This window comes from Schistosoma haematobium, chromosome 5 (assembly GCF_000699445.3).
Source record: "Schistosoma haematobium chromosome 5, whole genome shotgun sequence".
In the NCBI taxonomy this organism is placed as follows: Eukaryota; Metazoa; Platyhelminthes; class Trematoda; order Strigeidida; family Schistosomatidae; genus Schistosoma; species Schistosoma haematobium.
Window position 1 is genome coordinate 11,084,820 of NC_067200.1, and position 22,724 is coordinate 11,107,543.

The 22,724-nt window shown below is 36.3% G+C and overlaps 1 protein-coding gene across 1 annotated transcript; it reads right to left on the reverse strand.

Annotated features, from left to right (window-relative positions):
• Nucleotides 1–1,932: 1,932 nt before the first annotated feature.
• Nucleotides 1,933–5,834, reverse strand: MS3_00009135 (uncharacterized protein). The gene is made up of 2 exons (XM_051217468.1): nucleotides 3,928–5,834; nucleotides 1,933–2,805 (listed from the first exon to the last, which is right to left on the reverse strand). The coding sequence occupies exon 2, from the start codon at nucleotides 2,780–2,782 to the stop codon at nucleotides 2,360–2,362; it is 423 nt and encodes a 140-aa protein (XP_051064880.1). The 5' UTR covers nucleotides 2,783–2,805; nucleotides 3,928–5,834; the 3' UTR covers nucleotides 1,933–2,359.
• Between the last annotated feature and the right edge of the window lie 16,890 nt (nucleotides 5,835–22,724).

Below are 22,724 nucleotides of genomic sequence, written 5' to 3' on the forward strand. Positions count from 1 at the left end.
GACGCATATGACCTACAAACAACGAGATTTCAACGTTGAAACCACCTATTTTATAAAATGACATCGAACAAGGTTTATGGCCTCATCTCATTATTCAAAAAGATATCGTAATTGTTTGCGCAATGATGGTTAAAAGACTTGTCAACAGTTTTAATGTTAACGAGGTAACTTTACTCAAAATAGACGCACAAAATTATTTTCCAAGAAAATATCAAGTTACAAATTCGACGATTATGTAGCGCGATGGTTTGAAGGTCAAAACAAGCGACTTTCAACCACGAGAAGTTGGGCCATGCTCCTTTTCACTTAACTCAGTTCAAGCAACCAAATACTAGTATCACTACCATATGAATAAAGTAGAACGCGAATAAGGGTATATAAATTCGTACTTGATATATAAATTCATATCCCTTCTACTATAATTCTCATTCTGTGTATTCTACCGTTTATTGTGCCAAAGTGAGAACTTGAACTGACACACGTTTGGGTCAGGCTTCTAGCGGTTTTCAGTTGCCTGGATAAAACCGTTATATATATATATATATATATATATATATATATATATATATATATATATATATGTATATATATATATATATATATAATATTCGGGCCTCGAAATTTGGAAAGCTATGAAGTTGGACGGATATGTAATGCCTGTGTTATTATAATGTCTACGGAAATGTCACGATTTTCAATACCTAGAAATATTTTTCAACGCAATGTTGGTCATTAGAAAATACACAGTGACTCCCCAACATGATGTTTTCATCACCGTTTTAGCCCGGCGAAAACCTGGGACTAACATGAGTATTGTTAATATTCTCTTCTGATTGTTACTTTCCATTAAGGAACGTTTTGTTTGCAAGACACTAGGTTTGATCAGCGTGTCTCTATTATTGTTGCCAAATGTTCAGGGTTTCTTAAATCTTTTTTCAAATAAACTACAGTTGAACGAAAAGTCTTTGTATAATATGTGGAATCTACAGAAAAATGTTACTGTTGTATTAAGATGCCTAGATACTTCTGCACAGGTTCGTACAATAATAAGATAGGACTTATATTTTACAGATCTAGCTATAAATGTAAGAGTAGACAGATAAATTAGCAAGGATAATAACAATAATAGTAACCTCTTGTTAATTAACTAAGTTTCCAGATTCAGGTTTGTGTATTCAGCTTCTAACCAGTGATATTATCCGGTTGTCCAAACAGAAATGGGACTCGACTCTGAAACCTAGTAGCTGAAAATCGGACGCGTTTACTACTGGTCCGCAGACCCACTACTGTGATCAGTACAGTATGGCTTCCAATGTTCAATAACACGAGAACCTTATGATTCACAGTTATAGCCATTTTATTGACAAAAGGTTACTACGTTAAACAATTGCTACAATGGTGTGACAACTCAATATGAGTGGGGATTTTTTACAGGTTTTACAAGAAAGTGTTGTTAAAAACGATTACTTTTTGCAAACACGAAGAAATCCCTATACATCTTATGTTGTCTCAGTTATCACTCCTGATCATGAGTTCGATAGGACGACAGCCTAATAACTGATACATGTAATGTTCTCAAACTATGGATCACAGAATGAATTAATAGTTTGAACATCTTAGTATAAAAGATGTATTATTTTATTTCTCCTATACAGTAAGGATGAAAACATCTTAAAATTAATAACGTTGCTCTCAACATACGTACGATCAGACAATCGAAAATAATATTAACAAATACAATATGTTGCATGTAATATATTCATTTAAGCAGTCATATCTCCCTCTACCTTACATTTAGGTAAAAACAATCCAGATTAACTGTTAACAACGCAGACTTGACAAAAAAACAAAGATATATTCTAACGAACGCATAAAAAGACAAATTGCTAATATATATATAATAATTCTTACTTCAAAAGTATACACAAAAATATTCAAGAAAACAGAACGTAAACCAAATTAGAATTCAGATTAATGCATAATATTTGTAGCTATTTCTAATTTGGCTGATAACAACAAATACTTGGCAGAGGGCATTTTTTAGAGGAAAGAGTAATAGAAAACATCACCTGTACTTTATTTCCACAAAAATGATATGTACATATAAGAGTATTGTAACGAACTGTACTCAACTGAAATTAGGAAGATTGCTGTAACTGAGTACTCTGAGTTAAAGTAAAAATTTGTTATTTATTCTAGAATTATTAAGCATAATATATTTATGGGCTTTTCCATACTGTCTTTGTCATACACTATTGTTGCAAACATCAAGTCGAATTCTGTTGACGATAACAATGAGACGGATTATCAGACGCCTTGAATGGCTTTGTGAAAGGGGTAGGCAGAAGAGCAGTAGAATTTAAACGGGGACATTAATTGTTGGTAGATTGAACGAATCGGACTGTTCATCTTGCCACTTCCTTTCAGGTAGCGAATTGTTAGGACTAGATCGCGCAGAACCATTAGTTTTCAGATTTAAGGACTGCTCACTATGTTGTGAAGAATACCATTTTCTGTCTACGAAAGGCTGATTACATTCATATGCGGTAACACACGAAGTTTTAATAAATGATGGATTTCCAGTAAGACAGTATTCTTTCCGTATAGATTCCATTTGAACTCGTGGCAAGTAAGTTCGGTAGTCGACATCTTTGTTGGATGACAGACATCTCTTCTGGTAAGCGTGAAGTGATCCCTTTTCATTATCAGCAGGGTTGGTCAAATTTATACGCAAATCTATATCCTTCGAAGAGATTGTGGTTTCCGAATTTGTTTCTATCATTGTTTTTAATTTGGCTTTCTGAACTAATAGGTGTGATAATGAAAGTGATTATTCATTATGTATTTTAAATAAACAGATTCATAATTTTAGAAGATATACCAATGAAAACATTATAAAATAAATGAATCTAAATAGTGAGATGCTTCGTATATAAAAAGATAAATGACTATCAATAATAGGCATCTAAAAGTCCCTTGTTCTACTATACAAAGTAATTAAACCCGTTAATAATGTATAGAAGTTAAAGAACTGCAATACTGTGTACCGCTTAAGGCTGCCACTGAGAAAGTGTTTAGGAGTTATTTCTATAACAATGGAGGAATTTAGGATACAAATGACTGATCAAGATATTCAGAGTTTTTCACAAGGCCAAAAATGTATTTTCTATTCATAAATATTTGTCTTATTTTTCATCGTCAAACGATCGTAAAAATCGGGTTGATTAACTGCTCATGGTTTAACACTATTGGTTTTTGACCTAATATCTCGGTTCGAAGAATGTTGTTTATACAGCTCATATAAATCTAATTTTTCGAAAGATATTATTTCAAAATAGCTTGAGATTCGCGGATAATTTATTGGCTTGGTGTTTGCTACTAATACCATGAGGGTTGTGGCAAGCTGTGTATCAAACGAACTAACTAGCGCCAGTAGTGTAGTGTAACATCTAACGGGATCGATTTTCACAAATTCCCTTAAACTGTTTATAAATAAAACCCATTTTCGCAAAACAAAAGCCAGATAAAAATTATTCATATGATTAACCAACTAGCAACATAGAGTAGTTTATTAAAGTATACTTTGTTGACCTAGAACGCCAAATATATTACGCCATTTATTTAAAATCCCAAGTAGCTGAGAAAAATATAAATTATGGTAAGATCTTATCCTTCAAAATAATAAAAAAACTACCTCATATAACTTTAACATATCCCAATAAAAGCCTAGTTTACTGTCTTGACGGTACAATTACTTCTTCTATTCAAGTCCTGTAGAATTCAAAAAGTGTTGAAGTCATTGAAGCCTTGTCGTGATATATAGAAAATATCAAACTGCTTTATACTTAAGCAAATGATTACCTAGGATTATCTGTAACAAGAAACACGCTATGATATTACCCACAGAAAGACAGACACACAACTCACCAATTCCGAAGTAGGCGTTATATTTAAAAATGTTGATAAACTAGTTCGACGCAGCTGGATGAGACTCCCTCCACAACGTCAAGGTTGAAGTGCGTGGGCAGGGCGTTTTCGGCCGGGAAAGTCACGTGCTCGATTGAAGTAAACGCTTAGGATTTGGCAAACTGCATGTTTTACTGCAGAATATATCACCAGCTATATCAGACTTGAGTGCGAACATTGTGCAACCAATGTCTAAGTTTGATGGTCGTGAAGAACTACGGAAACTTAATATCGTACTATCAAGTCTGCAGTTCTCTTTTTCATCTGAAGAGGAACTGTGAACGTTGAATGCGTTTGTTTAGTAAGAAGATATGAAGGACAAATCTGTAAGTCTACTAAATTCATTGGATTATTCATTTACATTCCAAACGGCCATGGTGACTCGGCTAATGGATAATAATTCGAAAAAGTCTACGTGTTATATTTTGTTATTCGTCATGACACTCGAATATGCCAGCCGTTCCACAATACTAGGCACTACATCAAAGAGTACTTCAGAAGTGCAAGTTTTATAGCAGCGTACAAAGTCAGAATATTTTTTACCTTCTAATCATTAGATGCACTAAAATCGCTGTTCTTATCGACATCTGTCAAAGAAAAACAACTAGCTAAACTGTATGACAAGGTGACTTAAGGGTACTTTCGCAACGTAAGAGACGAAATACAAAAGCGTCACGGAAGAAAACCAGGACATGTATGTACCAATTTGAAGTTATAACTTTAATGCTGTTCTAAAATGCAGTGTTCCTTATTAGTGAACGTAACCGTAAGTCATACTTTAGATTGATAGTTGTTTAATAAACTATGGCAGTTAGATATCGTTGTAAATTTGTGTTTATTCAACTACAAAATTGACAGGAAGATTATTTTAGTTCAAAATGGTAACACTGAAGTTTAAGAAAAGTTATTATTGAAATGCTTTTTATGTTCAATAAAGCTTTTAGGTACCATGTACCGGATTCCTAACTTGCACGTGGAACTCTTGAACTAATGAAGTGTATGTTGTGAAAGTTTGTTTGATTTTACATACACTTATCAATTAGGACACATTCTTACACAATAATTTATTACCTCTAATTACTTTCGCAGATCTTTGTAAATGACACTAGGACTTTGTACTTACGATGAGAATAAACAACGAACAGTGCTTGAGCATCTGTGTTATTATTTCCCGGAGTGAAATGTAGTGTTATTTATTGCTAATATTTTTAACCATGTACAATATTTTAATAAGGTCAATTGTAGTCCTCATCTGGTCTGTTGTGGAAATAAAGGCGAACATAGGAGACATTCGGAGTTAGGTTGGAGGTAGAAAATAAAGCGTGTAACCAAGGCCAAAGCAAAAAAAGGTTGGTGAGTGCTTAGACGAAAAGTAGGCTATTTGGTGAGCATTTCGACGAAGACTAGACGATTCAACGACGTTTCGGACGTAGAAAGACAAAAGAGTAAGTTTCACATTACTTCTCCATGAAAAAGTAAAAGGAGGCTTCTGGGAGCGTTTCCCATTCACTTTTTCTTTGTTTCGTAACGGAAAGTTCCTCTTATTTCTTTATTGTCCCTCTTTATTCGCCCTTTATCAGTTGATTGGGTTATAACCACAGAATATGAAGCCAGCTGATCCATAGCAGAAACTTAAACCAGCAGTTAATTAAATCCTCCTTCTAAGAAATCGAAAGATTTCAGAGAATGTAAACCATGAATTAACATTTAATGTCGCAGCTTAAATTTCAGTCTCTAATTGAAACCATATCATGATAATTATTCAACATAGTGGACGTAGAAATGACCGACAATGCTAGAGACAACACACTTATTTAACGCGACAACGGTGAGTAAGACATGTGGACATTATTTTGAATACTTTCAAGGTCGTGTTTACTTTCAGTTTCTTGTTACTGCACTCAATATCCTAGAGAGGCACTAATGTAAGGTAACTAGTTTCTTTGCCAACCGTGCAGACTTTAAAACATAATTATTAATCTTATGAATAGTTTCATCACCGAGAAAACAACGGATTTATGGACTTCATTCGCTCAATTCAAGAGAGTTGAACAGAGTTACTAGATCAGATGCTTTGAGGATTAGTGCATATGCTGTCACTCTCTTGTCCAAGCACACATTTAAAATATCACGCACCAACATGGCTTCCGAGGCATATTACCTAGTATTCATAAAATTATATATGAACGATTATAGACTCCTTTATTTGCTTGACGATCTGTGGAGATAGGCATGACAAATTTATTTTGTAAATCGTTTTTGATGTTACTTGTATTTGTTCTGTAATTTTTCACAGCCTGTACGTTTATCATTGAAAGATTGTTCATGTTGTTTAAGTGTATGGCCTAGAACACACTTCCTTCCGTCGTGTTACACTCATCTCATGACACACGCATCATGATACACACATCTCTTATTCTCCATTGTTCATGGTTGTGATAACTGAACTCTAAATCACCTACTGTCTACACTTATAGACTGCAGCCAAATTTATATTATATTCTACGTTTGGCTATATCACTGGAAAGACAACAATCTTACTGGAACCATCAATCATCTATAATTGTAGATTCTGGTACCAAACTCAACATGAACACGCACAAACCATCTGGATTAAGTAACGTCCATAATTTTTTATTGTGTTTATAACGTTTAACTGATATATAGACATTACTGTTCGTACTCAATAACTCTGTCCCTCTTTTGAGTTTATATGCTGTTTGGTCCACCACATATCCCCATCGTATTAAAAGACTGATATTTGAACGAATAATGTTTCGATAAATTTTCTTCCGGTTCTACAATTATACATCCAAATAAACAATCTGAAAAATTGCCAGTTGTCATAATTTTGAGTATTTGGATTATAGTACAAATTAAAAATCTTAGAAATCATGCATTTGGATCAAGACGTATTAGATGAGCACGAACGAAGGTGTTGTATTTGGAATTCAAAACCAAGGATTTAACAAGTACAAAGGAATCGTTAGTTCATGCAATCATCACATTTGACACAACTTTAAATGGCGTTTAAATTTCTGTGATCGATTATACGTCTTCTACTTAGGTTCTTCCTGTTTCATTCCGACATCCCATTGGATAAAGACTCTGTATTATCTACAGTGCACTCACTAGTATTAGGATCAACAACTGAAATTGGAACAGATTCACCTGGTCCGTCGAACTGTATTTGATTGCTACGGGAGAACTGAAGACATTTGGCGGATTAAAACCTTTTAGTGTACATTAATAATTTACTGTGTTTTTGGATGTAATTGTTTTACTTAACTTTTGAACTTGTTTGTTTTATCATTATTTCGGACATTTTGGTTTGTCTTTGGTTTGGTATTTTGATGCTCTCTTTGTCTTTGGTTTGATATTTGGGAGTTTTGCTCCGGGAATCTACAAAATTGAAGGTTTGTTTTGTAATTGTTAGAATTATTGCTGTTAGAACGACATTTGGTCGACTATTTGTAAATTACGAATAAATTTGGTATCTAAATTGGAACTTTGTTTTGTTGTTAATTTGGGTTCGTAATTTGCAAGTAGATCGATAGTCCGTACTTCAATAACTGGAACGAGCGAAACTTGGACGTAACAAAAAGTTCTTCAATTTTTGGTTCTGTGTTTATACCTTGGATCAGTCTGGACAGTAATTTGGATCCGAATTCCTGGTCTTATTTGTCGATTTCGTTTGGATTAATTCAGATTTTTTGGCAATTGACTATTTGGAACAACGATAACGATGGAAACACGGAGCAGAAGGCTGAAGGAAAATGACGACACGACCAAGAAACTTTCGATCGATCATGCAACACCTTTAACCGAACTCCAACTGAAACGGTGGAATCATCTAAAGGATATAACCCTTCCGAGGTTGCAAAGTAATTTTGTAGGAATATTGATTGGGTGTGATGCTCCGGATGCACATTGGGTCCTGGAACAACGTCCGGGGACAGGAAGCATCCGTTTGCTGTGCGTACTCATCTTGGTTGGATGATTTTAGGTCCTAAGGGAGTATCAAGGTCTCTACATCAAGTTCAGTTGTGTCATTGTTCCACTAATGATATTTTGCGAGATTTAGGAAGATTATATGATCATGAGTTCGAGGATACAGATACGTTTCGTAATGGATATCCTGTCGAAAATAAAAAGCTCTAGAAATAGTTAGCAGTTCGTTTAGATTGGAGGGTGGTCATTTCCAAGTTGGTCTACCATGGAAGTATGATAAGCCAAGACTACTGAATAATTTGGAACTAGCTGGACGCAGACTGGAATGCTTAAGGAAGAGGTTTATGAAAGATAACAGTCTTTTGGAGAAATATCAAGTTGTGATGAATAAACATTTAAGTAAGGGCTACATCATTGAAGCTAGTGAAGAGGGATTTGAATATGATGCTGTTTGTTAGTATATTCCTCATCATCCTGTTATCAACCCTAAAAGGCCTGGAAAATTGAGAATTGTTTTTGATTGTGCGGCTGTCTATCAAGGTTGTTCTCTTAATGACCAGCTTTTGAGAGGACCGAATACTGTAAATAGTTTAATTGGTGTACTTCTACGATTCACATTAGGTAACGTAGCATTAGCTGCTGATATCGAAGAGATGTTTCTTCAAGTAAAGATCCCGAGACGAGACAGTGGAGCATTTCGTCTATTGTGGTGGGAAGACGGTGATATAAGACGAACGGCTAAGGAAGATTGTTTAACAGTTCATCCGTTTGGAGCCGTGTCCTCCCCTTTTGCGCTAATTTCACCTTTAAGAAGACGGTAGATATATTCGGTAAGGAATTTAATGAAGATATCCAGGAAGTCGTAGATAAGAGTTTCTATGTCGACGACTATTTAGCCTCCATTGATAATGTACAGGATTCAATTGAGCTGGCAAAGGCCCTTGGTTCTCTCCTCAGAAAAGGTGGGTTTAGACTTAACAAGTGGATAAGTAACTGTTTACAAGTTCTCGAATCACTTCATTCAGAAGAGAGAGCAGAAGCCGTAAGAGAGATTGACTTTGAGAGACTTCCTACGGAACGCACGTTGGGATTATTTTGGAATACTATGGTTGATTCGTTTGAATTTAAAGTTCGCATACCGAAACGCCCCCTCACTAGGAGAGGTATATTGTCAAGTGTAGCCTCACTTTACGATCCTCTGGGATTGGTAGCACCGTTTATACTTCCCATGAAGCAGTTACTTCAGCGTTTAGGTAAATTGGCACTAGGGTGGGACGAAGAGATTCCAAATGAGAAAAGCAAACGTTGGTTAGAGATTTTAAGTGAATTTCAGAGGGTTGAGAACGTTAGCTTTCTACGTCGTGTATTGTTTCCGCAGTCAGATCGTTCGCTCCTGGAACTTCATGTTTTTAGTGATGCCTCGGAAACTGGATATGGTGCAGTGGCACACGTTCGCTCTTACATTTCAGACACTGAAATATGTTCTCGTCTTGATACGGCTAAGGCAAGAGTAGCCCCCTCGAAGGTCCAATCTATACCGCGTTTGGAACTTACGGCAGCAGTTTTAGCAGCTCGCATGGGATCCCAGCTGCAGTCAGAATTAGATATTAAGTTTGCAGAGTTTAATTTTTGGACGGATTCCATGATTGTCTTACACTATATTAGAAATGAGAAAAGCCAGTTTAAAACATTCATAGCAAATCGAATTTCGACTATTCACAGTCTTACTAAGGTGGACCAATCGAGATTCGTACCTTCTAAAGAAAATATATCAGACTTTGCATCCAGAGGGGTCAAGTTTGACATTGATGATGTCAAGGTATGGGAGGAGGGTCCACGTTTTCTCAAGAAGCCGAAGGAGTGTTGGCCTGCCGCTGATGTACAAGGTCCTGACCCTCATCTATTGGAAATAAAGAAGGCAATGTCGGCGCATGTAATGGCTGAAAAATCCACTGTTGATCAACTTATTAATTATTATTCAGATTGGACTAGATTACTTAAGGCTGCTGCGTGGTTAACCCGATTTAAGCGATATTTACTGGTAATGCGTTCTGGTAGGACTGATCTGTCTCTACAAGTGGGTATGTTTAGAGTTGATGAGTTAAATTTCGCTTGTTTAGATTTAATTCGATACGTCCAACGCATAGTATTTCGAAAGAGATTGAAATGTTATCGTCTGATACCATTAGCAAGGTGAAGATAACGAATTCACCGTTACGAACTTTAAATCCAATGATGATTGGAAGATGAGCTTTATGTTCTGCGGACTCAAATAGTTGTTTGTGTGTGAATATGCAATGGTGCCTGAAGCCATGTGTTATGGTTATTCGTTTTCTAAAAGAACTAGAAGCGTCCAACAATGTTACGATTTGGAATCAGAATAAAGAGTTCGCGGTGAATAAAGGAATTAATGCATTGGTCCTCTATATGGGTTTATATATCCATGTTTACGTTAGCGTATATGAGCTTTTATCGAGGATGAAGCATTTTGTTAGATGGTTGATATTGTTGTTGTTTATGTTGGCGCAAATATTTTGGAAACGTTTGTCTAAGGAATATGTTTCATTGTTGCAACTTAGGCACAAATGGACTCAACCAGAGATGAACATAGGAGAGAGTAACTTGGTGACGACATGTACTGGGTTTTTAGAGAAAGACAAATGGTTATTAGGTCTGGTAAGGAAAGTGATACCTAATAGTGATAGATTAAGACCGATGGAGTTGCAGACAAGCGTAGGGATCTTGGTAAGAGATATTAGAAAACTGCGTCCAGAAGTTGTAGATATTAGGTAGCTACTCGGATCCCTAGGCGTACTGGTGTAAGTCCTAGGGATCACGAGATTGTTGGTATATTGAGTGTTTGTTGTTGATTGTTTGTTATGCATATACTTGGATTCTTGTTGTCTGTTTATTTGTTTGTGAAAAGAACCAAGGTCCTTTTGGTCGGGAGTGTTACGGGGGAACTGAAGACATTTGGCGGATTAAAACCTTTTAGTGTACATTAATAATTTACTGTGTTTTTTGGATGTAATTGTTTTACTTAACTTTTGAACTTGTTTGTTTATATCATTATTTCGGACATTTTGGTTTGTCTTTGGTTTGGTATTTTGATGCTCTCTTTGTCTTTGGTTTGATATTTGGGAGTTTTGCTCCGGGAATCTACAAAATTGAAGGTTTGTTTTGTAATTGTTAGAATTATTGCTGTTAGAACGACATTTGGTCGACTATTTGTAAATTACGAATAAATTTGGTATCTAAATTGGAACTTTGTTTTGTTGTTAATTTGGGTTCGTAATTTGCAAGTAGATCGATAGTCCGTACTTCAATAACTGGAACGAGCGAAACTTGGACGTAACATTTGATCAACATGTCATTTGTGTATACTTAAGTCATTGATATCTAGAATTAGCAGCATAGACTTGACAACATTATTCACCACGATCCCTATGGCTAGTCGAAGATCATTCCCACGATAATGTGAAACTTCTGTAGGCTCTAAACACCTCATATTTGACCGAAGAAATCTTCCTCTTAATAGCTCCATAATTGAAACCACATCAGCTGAGGAAATTGCCAAGGCTGAAGAACAAACTGTAAAGCTTCATGGTCAATAACAATAGTGAACGTCTCTCAAAATAAATATTAGTGACGTTTGACAGCCCGAAACTCGGCTAATACTTCGCACTGTAAATAACCATGTTGAACAACAGTAAGTTTGAGTGAAACACAGATTACTGGTCCACTTTCCCGCTCCAAAACCGCACCAGTACTCACTGTTAATGCATTAGTATGAAGTGCAGAATGTACACTAGGGGAGTAAGTTCAAAGAACAGCATCACTTGGAAGAACCTTTAATAGATATCGAGAGCATGACTCTTGTTCCTCACTACATTTAAATGTCTTACGAACTACTCTTCTGGAAGACCATAAGGATTTATTCATCTCTTGAGTAAGACTGGGTCACCCTGTACTTGAAGTTCTATAAGCTGAATTCTCATAACTCTACTCCACTTGGCACACACAGCTATCAAACTTCCAGTTGAAGCATCGGAATTTTCTTTAGAAACTAGTAAAGACAACTCCAGTTTAAACGTTTCCGTTTTTTGATACTCAGTATTGACAGTTCTGTTTCCCTAACTAAAAGTTCAAAAAGTTTGTATGAAAAATTATAATCTCTTATTAGCAATTCACAACATCCTCGTATGGACAGTCTTCGTAAATAATCCTCAGTATTGAGATTTCAGTGGGTTGTACCACAACGTTTGGATCTGAAGATTTGAATTTCTTGAATGAAATAATGGACTCTCTACTGCCTGTGTTCGCAATAAAGTCATGAAATAAACCAAGCGATGTATATAATCGCTTTTGAATATGAGCATTATCTTTCTAAATGTAGACAAAGACAAATGATCATTAGGAAGAGCCGAATTAATGGGCTTTAATATGCAAGGTTTAGTACTACTTGAAGTAAAATGAACAGTAGTTTTGCATAGTGATTGAGTGCATCCTATCTTACAACATTTAAAACATTCAGCATTATGAAATGTACGTGGATTACGAGAATGAAATTTGTCACAAGATTAACATTTACCAAACTTGATCTCACACCTGTTGTTTGCTTTGCAGTTCCCTGCCGAAATAACTTTAATATTTTCACGCTAATAGGGATCACTGTTGAGCTGCAGATCAACAGCGTGGATAATTTATGTCGAATGGTTGGGGGCCTGCTCGAGTTGGACAGGAATGTAGTGACGAAACAGCTAACACCGAATTCACACCTAGTGTTCAGCACCCTACATGGATGACCTCATTGACGTACCAAGGTACTTTAAATGCTTCGATGACTCTACAACACAAAGGACGTTATTACAGAAATATATCGGTTAAAGTAGATACAAGCGAAATTAAGACCACTGTTTCTGGGCCAGTCCATGGCGTACGATTGACTGATGAGTATCGGTTGTCCTTGACTTTGACGACAATCGATGATTCTTTCGATATTCAGTGACCCAAATACCGGATGATTTGTCTAGGGCTCAGTGACATTTCACTGTTTGCTTTGCGATTCCTTATTGAAACGACTTTCATATTTCCACGCAAACAGGCATCAGTATTAAACGGACGAAACTTTGATCGATCCTGAGATTGTATTTCATCATGACGACTAAGCAATGTATTAGAAATTTTCATCGACTGGATATCAAATTCATTCATTGCCTCTTAGTTAACACATGCATTTCCAGCATCCTAAGAGGAACAGTTCGGCATTCTTAACAGCTCTCTTTCCAGACCTGCTATGTTAATTCCTGCAAGTAGTCGATCTCTCAGTTGCACATGACGTTGACCACCGAGACTACAATTGGCAGTTTGTTTCTGCAATTCATGGATGAATTCCCTAACCTGTTGGTCATTCTGACGAATCATCTTATGATATTTCGCCTTTTACGGCATTCGAAACTGGTGTAATTTGCATGATTTAATAATAATTTTTTATGAGTTGCATAAAAAATTAGATAGGCTCTTCTGGATATGCCAAAGTTTCCAGTATGCTGTATGCTTTGTTTCCGATGAATGTGAGAAAATGTGCCACAATTTTATCATCTTTGACATATTTCTTCATCATGCTCTAGATTTCCAATCTTTCCAAATAGCTTCAGAAGTTGAATGAATATCTAACTGTTCCATCGCAGACCCCATGACGACGCCAATATCATAATTCGAAGTATTTTAATTATATTACAAACTAAGAATCCCAGAAATATCGAAATTTGATCAAGAAGTACTAGATCAGCACGAACGAACGTATTGTATTTGGAACTCGAAATCAAATAGTCATCAAGTACAAGGGAATCGTTAGTTATTACAAACACTTCACCAGTTTAAGGGCAAAGCACATCGTTTAAAGCACGTGAATCTAGGTTTGTCAAACAAAATGCAGTAAAATTGTTAATGTTGATATGACTCATATAGAATGTTAACGTGAATCTGTATTTATGTTTAGTGAAAATTTAAGATCCATGATCAGAATAAATATGGGTCAGATAGGGTGAGAGACATAACAGTGCAATTACAGTACGGTCAAATGTTTGGTGGAAGACTATACTGTGTGAAAAATCAGTAGGACGTAATAAGGATGGATGAATGCGAAGTGAATGAATCATATATTGATGAGAATAACAATTATGTTTAAACATTAATAATGATCAAATGATTTATGAATAGAGACAACATAGACAATTACACTTGATGACGGACGGTCGTAGGTAAAATAGTCAAATTAGATCATTCAGTAGCTAAGATCACTATTGATTAATTGGCCTTGATGTTGACCAGTGTGGAGTAGTGGTTGAAGATATTTCTTCAGTACACATAGCTCTGATTTCTTCATCTGGATGATCACTGCTTCAACCGTTTGAAGGACTTTACGCCTGACCCTATAAATAATTGAGAAGAATTGGTTTATATACATTCCTATGCTTGTTCACGTAATAAATGATGTGATATTGTTAATAAAATTCAAAACATGGTTTTTATTATTTGCGTAATCGTCTTCATTCAATAGAAACTGACTTGTCTTACAGGAGTTTTGCAACATTATATTTGCAAATCAGTAGTATTGTGTATACGTGTTTTTGTGATGACTGCAATCAACAATGAGTCCGTTGTAAATGTTCATTTTGATGAAATCTCTCTACTGAAAATATCATTTGAAATTAATGACGGTCATTGTTTTAACCTGAGCTGTCGGAACATCCTCTCAATACATAATTAGGCACTTTCATTCTTCCTTACCTCATCATTCACTGTTCAGTGAATTCTGTGTGACAAACTATTGTTAACTCAGTATCATGAAGACTAATTATGATTCCGTCCGTTATTTCATTATTGACGTGGTCAGTATACAGATAGGAGTTTCATTCAAAGCTCAGTCATTATAAAGGTCTAAACTGGAGTTGTCTCTTTCAGCTTCACATAAAATTCCGGTGCTTTGAGTGTGTTAAGTGCTGTTGAGAAATAGGAATTCCGCTTTGCATATTGAATTTCAGTTTTAAGGGGCACATATACTTCACAGTTGATACTGATGATGCTCTTAGTCAACGTCATTGTTCCGAAGTGTGCTATGAGGTTCTTATCAGTTTTGACAACGACTACCATTCTTTGTGCTCTGTTGAAACACAAGCACTTACCATTTGTAAAGATGAATAGGAGCTAGCAGTGGAATCCAGGACGCGAGTTTCATCCTGTTTGGGACGCGTCAGCGGGATGCACCTGCATCTCAGGGTTGATGTTCACTTTGAGACTCGAACTAATTGCCGTTCGCTTCAAACGTCACAGCGTTACCCACTCAGCTACTGAGTCCTGATGGTTACTTACTTGTGCAATGGGGTGTAGGACTTTAGGTCTGACAAGCTTTGGCGAAATTTTATTGACCCTATAAATAATTGAAAAGAATTGATTTATACTGGCATTGTGACCAGTTTGTACTAAATAGGCCGATATCTAGACGTTCACTTTCTTCATCAAATCTTTGTTTAGCCGAACTGAGAAGCGTCCACGAGAACGAGACTGTTAATTCCTAGAACATCGACCAAAATAACTTGCTCCACTGAAGCAGTCGAACTGATAAATACGAAATTAGCTGGTCATTCTAGGTAATTCAACTTTTAGCTCTGGTGTCAACATTGGGCGCGTAGAAAACACTAATCGCAGTTCTTCGACGTTGAAAGATTTTTGTATTAACTTGCATAATCTATGAGTTAGTATTTCACATTCAAGTGGACGGCAGAACATTGATCACACAATGCGAACTCATCTAGAAAAAAACCCTAAGAAGAACGAATGTAGTAGAGAGAAAAGACGGAATTGAAAATCTGCACAACCTTCAGGAGTAATGAACCGCGAGAGGAATGCGGTAAACAAGTTTCAGGTGGATCCGAGGAAAACGTCTTACTCAGCAGACTTTAAAGATGGAAGGTGTGAGGACGGCTCATAAATGAACTCGAGGTAGCCTCAAGAAGCTCAGAAAGAGCCGAAGAAATTCCATTCAATCAACATTTGAGAGAATATTTCAGAATCCATACGCGTGGCTTTCCTTTTATACAAATGCTAACCTCTGTATGTGGATTGGACGACTACAATGATTTTGTTTTTAATAGAAACTATAAATACCTGACAGTTTTGTGTCATGGTTGTTGCTGTTTGGAATGGCGCTCACTTCACTTGTCTTCTGTTTTCTAATTTGAGACTTATGAGGGTTATAGCGTTCGAGTGCTCTAGGTGTACTCAGTATATCAGGAATCTAAGTTATAGATAAAACAACCACAAAACGAAGTATTTGACTGCACAGCATATGTATTAAACGTTCACTACATTATCTCACGGGTTATATCGTATTAAAATCTCGAGTTATTTAACGCACCACAAAATAGTAAGTTTTAACCAAATCACTGACCAATATTGTTTTCTTGTGGCTATCTTCATCTTTTATAGATGGTTTTAGTACGCTTTCTCATCAGTTTCGCATTTAAAAGACATTTCAGAACCTTGTCAGTCTAAATGAAGGTTAAGCGAAAAAATCATCCATGCAAATTGTCAGCATAGGCAGTCAAGCAAATCTCCAGAAAACTGAGACCAAAGTCGATTTAACCACAACACTGACAAGTTGAAGCCATTGTCATAGACATGAGTTAAGAACTGTTATGAATAATCGTTCTTCTTACTGTATTTTACGAGCACATTCTTTAATCACATTATATTTACTGATAGAAACTAGTACGTTTCTTAACAAATGATTGGACACACTACTGTTTATTCCACTTAGAAAGTATCAGCCTTGGTAAGGGCTCTTATTCTCTCGCTTTTCCGCTAACGCTTCCTCGCTGCCTTTTACCCGGCAGCACCTTTTGCGGACATAGAGGATAAGCGTCTACTTATGCTGTAATCAAATGATTACTTATGCGTTCGCTAACGTCACAATATATACCAAGTGCCCTGTTCTTTTTACTTCCAAAAAACTTTAAACTTGTTAATCTTTTCCATTACAAAAATAATCATTATTATTCACACACACATCGACTGGTATATTTTCGTAAATATTTTGTTGCAAAACTTTTCCAATTTATCAAAGTGGTCTTCTAATAACTCCATCGGGGTGGAACTCTATCTGCGGACTCGCGCTGTATGTTTTTGACCATACCTGAATAAGCGGCATCTAACTGGATTTTCAGAAATATATTCCTGGCAGTACCGTTCGTGTCCTGTAGACTAACATAGAAATAGTAGATCCTGGTTTGATCTGACCGTTCAACCTTATCGTGTTTGGCGCATGTTTGTCGCGTAGATTCTTCAATTAAAACCAGTCATTTGTGTCAACGGAGAGATTGCATTTGCTTCAGTGAGTGCCCTTACCTAGGATGATTTTACAGGTACTATACTTTAGCTAGCAGGAGAATGTAAAGGGTTTGGGTGGGAGTATCAATTATAGTCTACGTCAACGATAGGATATTTTCTCGGCCGGAATATCATTTCTATGTCTTTTTCAACAATTCGAAAGCGAGTTCTACGGTTTCGTTTGGTTGTATTATATTCTAGTGAAGATTAAATCACGAGTAACCCATGAGACCTATTAATGGACCAATATTATCAATATGTTCTTATGGTATGGGTATTCAATAATTAGATTATGTATATTTATATTCCTGTTATTATAAGCTTCATTTTGACCTATATATTATTATTGTACGATTTACTGTTCCTAAACTATGTTCAGTTCATTAACTATCGTCTCCCATGTTCACAGCCACTTTTTGGCTTTATTGTGTACAAATGTTATTCCCTATTTTATGGTGCGTTGCGGTCCGTTTGTTTGATATATAAACCCAGTATGTTTGAAATATATGATTCTTATTGTGGAAGCTGTCATTGGTGTTCTGGACTCACCTGGACGGTCCTGTTCGGGATGCAGGTACATCCAGATGACGAGTCCCAAACAGGACGAAACGCGCGTCCTGGATTCCACTGCTAGCCACTATCCATCTTTGCTCATAGTATTGTCATTTATTTGTTCCTTATCCCTGTTGTGTATTTGAACCTTTGTTCCGATCTCGTTTAACCATATCTTTTGTTCTTCAGTGTAGGGAACAATGTCCTATAGGTTTAATTCTGAGCTATTCTCTAGACTGTCGAATACAGAGTCTTAGTTTGGCCAAAGTTAGAACAAGCAAGCTATTTGGCTAGATAGACTTTATCTGTTTCTAAAACATAAATTAACATCGTTAGTGTACAAACAAACTGTACGGTCTATTAATACAGGGAAAAACAGAGACAAATAACATACCGAACAGTAGCCAGAGAATAGGAAAAATGAGTCAACAAGCAAATATTGTTTTACAATGAACATCAAACTGTGATTGGTTAATAAAGAGATACAGCCGTACAAGGTCAAAAGGAGTTAATGTAGTGGTGGGCGTTTCCCTTTATTATTGGTGGGTTCGTCTATCGATCACATTTTGCATTCAGTCTTCCTCGTTTGAGCTTATTATGTGATTTTGATTAAAAAATTATCTTTTGTTACCTAATTTTTTATTGCATCTTGCCGGACCATTGACAGTAAGGTCGTGTTTGACTAAGCTCAAGGTCACGGCGTGGTTCAGTGTGTGACTGTTAACCCTCTGACTGTCTGCTTGGGAGAATTGCTGGAATCCCTGCAGATAGATATTTGATCCCATCTTGTTGGGAATATTTGTATTGATTCTCAGGTATCAAACCCTTTAGTATTAACTGTCTCTTTCATTGTTTAGCGCGCTACTTTGCGTTAGAGAAACTTCTGACTGTATAGCACAGGCTGTACCGTTTGAGGTATTTTGTATTTTTGATGTAATTTGTTCTGTTTTCTTAATTAGAACCATTTATATTGAGCACAGAGTTTGTGTTTTGATATAATATAATACGACTATCTCAAAAACGCGTTGTGAGCTATACAGAAAAACGTGGTCTGGTCTAATCAAATAAATTTTGGGTTCGGCAGCCCGTTGTTCCAACCGAATATTGGCTGTTCGGTCTCTACAATAATAATATATTTCTGCATGAGCAGGTACACGCCATTTTTACAAGCGTGATCTATAAATTACAACATTTGTTGGCGTACAGCATGCTTCCGAATGCATTAAGTTTATAGTTGTTATAAAGTAGAGTCATAGAGCGATTGTTGTAAACCATGACCTTGAGGAGACGCGTACGTCAAGTTTGTTCCAGACGTCAAAAGTTCCATAGATGTGCCCTCAGAGCAGGATTCTGGAGGAAGGAAAAAGATAAACAGAAGAGCAACAAGGCACTTGGATATGAACGCCAAAAGTATGCGGGAACTATTTAAATAATTTACAGGCGGGAAACACACTAGAGGCGATAACAGGCTGAATATTTGGGACTCAAATAAGTCTTTTGTGCGTCAGTCAAATGACGTCATACGTCCTATATATATAGCTACGTTACGTTCCGATTTTCAACGAAAGTGATGTCCGAAAAAGTCTCCAGTCAATAAACTTGTCCCAATGTTTAGAACCTAATGAAATCACAAGCTGACGTTGTGTGTTATCTATTTACGAGCATCTTTATCAGATTCTTCTCAACTTATGTCATATCGAAATTATGGAGAAAGATGAAAATAATATTGATACCTAAAAAAGTATCCCGAGATAAGAATGTGAAATTTAAACCCATATCGTTAACCTATTCTTTTTTCAAAGCAATAGAAAAGTTACTGCTACTCATACTTCAACTTGCACTGGAAAAGCACATGGATCCTCATCAGTTTGTTTACAAATGCAAAATAAACATTTTAAATACTGCTGTTGTTCTGCATCATATTATAATGTTCAGCTTGGAAAAGAGTAAGAAGTGTGTTCAATACGCTTTTCTGGACTACACTTCCCCCCTTTGACCCTATTCTACATAACGAATTAATCAGCGTCAGCACTGAAAGCTGGAAAATTATTTGGCTACATTCCCAACTTTCTGGAAGAGAGTTGAGCACTGTTTCTGCAAAACCGCGTTCGATATCTCTACTGCCTCATAAAGGTGTGACACAAGAAGCCATTTTTTCCTCTCTTCTTTTCTCTTTTTCTGAGTGACCTGTCATCTTCCACAGAAAACACTTTTGTTCAACACGCGGATGATAACACTGTATGCATGCCGATTTCTACCCATTTCGCATCTCGAAATGGACGAATTCTTGTCTCGTATTGAATAGTGGTTTGTTGCTAATGGTCTCACACTTAACCCGTCTGAGTTTCAAACTGTCAACTTAAGCGTGGCATTTGATCAGCACCATAAAGCCTGTGCCGAAAGTCATTTGTCCGGGTGTAAGTTTTTCCCCTGATATCTCTTGATCTCCCCATGTTTTATTGTTATTGGAGAAAGTCGTCCGTTTGACTTACCACATAAAAAGGCTACAAGCATTTGAGATTACTTGACGTTCACTCTCACAATTTGTCATTTCTTGCATGCTACTTATTATTATTCATCGTTCTTTCTCGAGATTTTGAGAAAAGACTGTTGCGCTGCAAAAGACAGTTATCAGTGTGTGTGACGAATCTGTGGTGACATTGGATACTAGCCGTAATTCTCAAAGCTGAACATGTGATAACTAGGAAAGTAGACTCTCAACATGTAACAACAAAAGATGGTCAATAATGGTGAATAAGGGACCATTCATTGGAAATTCAATTAGTCGGATGGCATGGCTCGACCTTGCAGGCGTGGTCATTCTTATGTAATACCACTTTTATTCAATGATGTAACAATGATGTGACTTTCTCGTAAGATTTTATAGATTAGGTAGTCACATCGTGACAAATCCACAATCTTAAGATCAGGTCTATGATTAGAGCAGTACTAATAATTAAGTGGACCATAATTCTACGAATCTTCTAAGTTCATTATTATTATGGTTGTGAATAAACATATAATATCTCGCATAATCCTTCAAGGTGTTATATTACCAGGTACTCACCATCGCTTTCTTGCATGTCTTTCTCGTTGTATATCCTCTGGTCAAACGAGAGGTCAATACATTTGAATCAATTCACGCAAGCAATGGTATGTAGTAGTATTGGGCCCTAACCACACAAGACTCAAGGCTGAACACGAGACAACTGGGAGAGTAGGCATTCAACATTTAACGCGTAGAAAAACTAGACGATGGAGAAGGTAGGAAGAATTAATCCGACTAATTCGAAGTGATCGGTGTATGGCTAAGCCTTGCAGGCGTGGCCGCTGTTGAATGTCATCTTATATCTTTTAGTTATATTAAATATGTTGTTTTATCTCTGGCCTAAACTTGTTTTCTATCATGTATTGGTGATTGTTACGATACGATTCGGTGTAGACGATGATGTGACTTCCACGTAAGATCTTATAGATTAGGCGGTAATATCATGATAAATCTACAATTTTAGGCTTAAATCCATTATTAGAGCAGTACTAATAACAAAGTAGACCATAATTCTACAGGTATATAGGTTGTACAGTACATTATCTAGCGAATACACTATGCGACAAAAAGAGTGTTAAAGTTGATCTAGCAAATAACCCGTGTTCTGAGGCACGTTTCTAACTAAAAAGCTTAAAAGAACATTTCACTGAATTCCAGGCAGTTTATATATATATATATATATGCGATTATCAGTTTCACTCCGTTTGTAAAAAAGTTAGTTGAAATACCCTATGCTGAAAATTTTATGTTGTACAAAAATAGATGTTGAATAAAGAAAACGACAATAAATAATAAACAAATAAATAAAATAATAGAGTTACTGGAGTTAACCAAGCTGGTTGTGTATCTTGAAGACATAAAAAGTACATTTAGGATACACAGAGTCTTAATAGTATAACTGAATGTTAATAACTATTTTAACCTGGGTTCAGAGACCACAACACCCACAATATCCTCATTCTCAGCTGCATATGTTAACCATCGTTGTAACCTTGAAAATGACTACATAGTCCATCCAAGATAGTACATAACCCGTCTAGTCTCCAAAGTAATTTATTCCAAGAGGGTCGTCTAATATGCATCTACTGATCACTTGTTAGTGTTCACTGTATCCATGACATATTCATGACATTTGATACAAATGATTGGCTCTGTTATTTGAAACCAATATTTATGGGTGATGTCGGGTTTATGAACACGCGGCTGTGCAATTATCATAACGGAATATTACGTCACATCTGGAGTAAATTTCCTTTGGAATGATTTCTAAGAACCAAATTAGTTAAGGTATAATACGATAAAAATTCCTTTAAGCCCACCAAAAATTAAATTGGTTTATTGATTCCTACATATGTTACTCTGGGTCTCTACATGAAGGCTCACTTCAAAGATGGATACTACTCAACCACAATACTAAACATCTTAAAGCCGTGAAACAAAATGACGAAACGTAGGATAGGAATGATGAGCACTAGTTTCAAACAAACTTTACAGAACTAAAACTGAATTATCTTTATATCTGAATGTAGCAGTAAATAGATCCCCGAAATAATTAGTTCTCCAAGTTTTCAATAGTGATAACGAATTCACTATTTTTACTGAACACAACCTAAATGGAAGCGCTTGGTGTGCACCAGACCGCTAGTAGGTGAACCATGCTATGCATATTCCGCAACCACTAGCCAGAATAGATTAATCACTTCTCTACTTATCCATAACTTTCCAAGTATATTGTCAAACTCCTTCCTTTTAAACCTAATGCCTCTTGACAGTTTCCTGATTTGGATGATGGATTAATGAACGATGGGGTTTAAGC

Excerpts from the sequence above, each read along its gene's own strand:
- MS3_00009135 (XM_051217468.1), bottom strand. The coding sequence starts at position 2,782 with ATGATAGAAACAAATTCGGAAACCACAATCTCTTCGAAGGATATAGAT.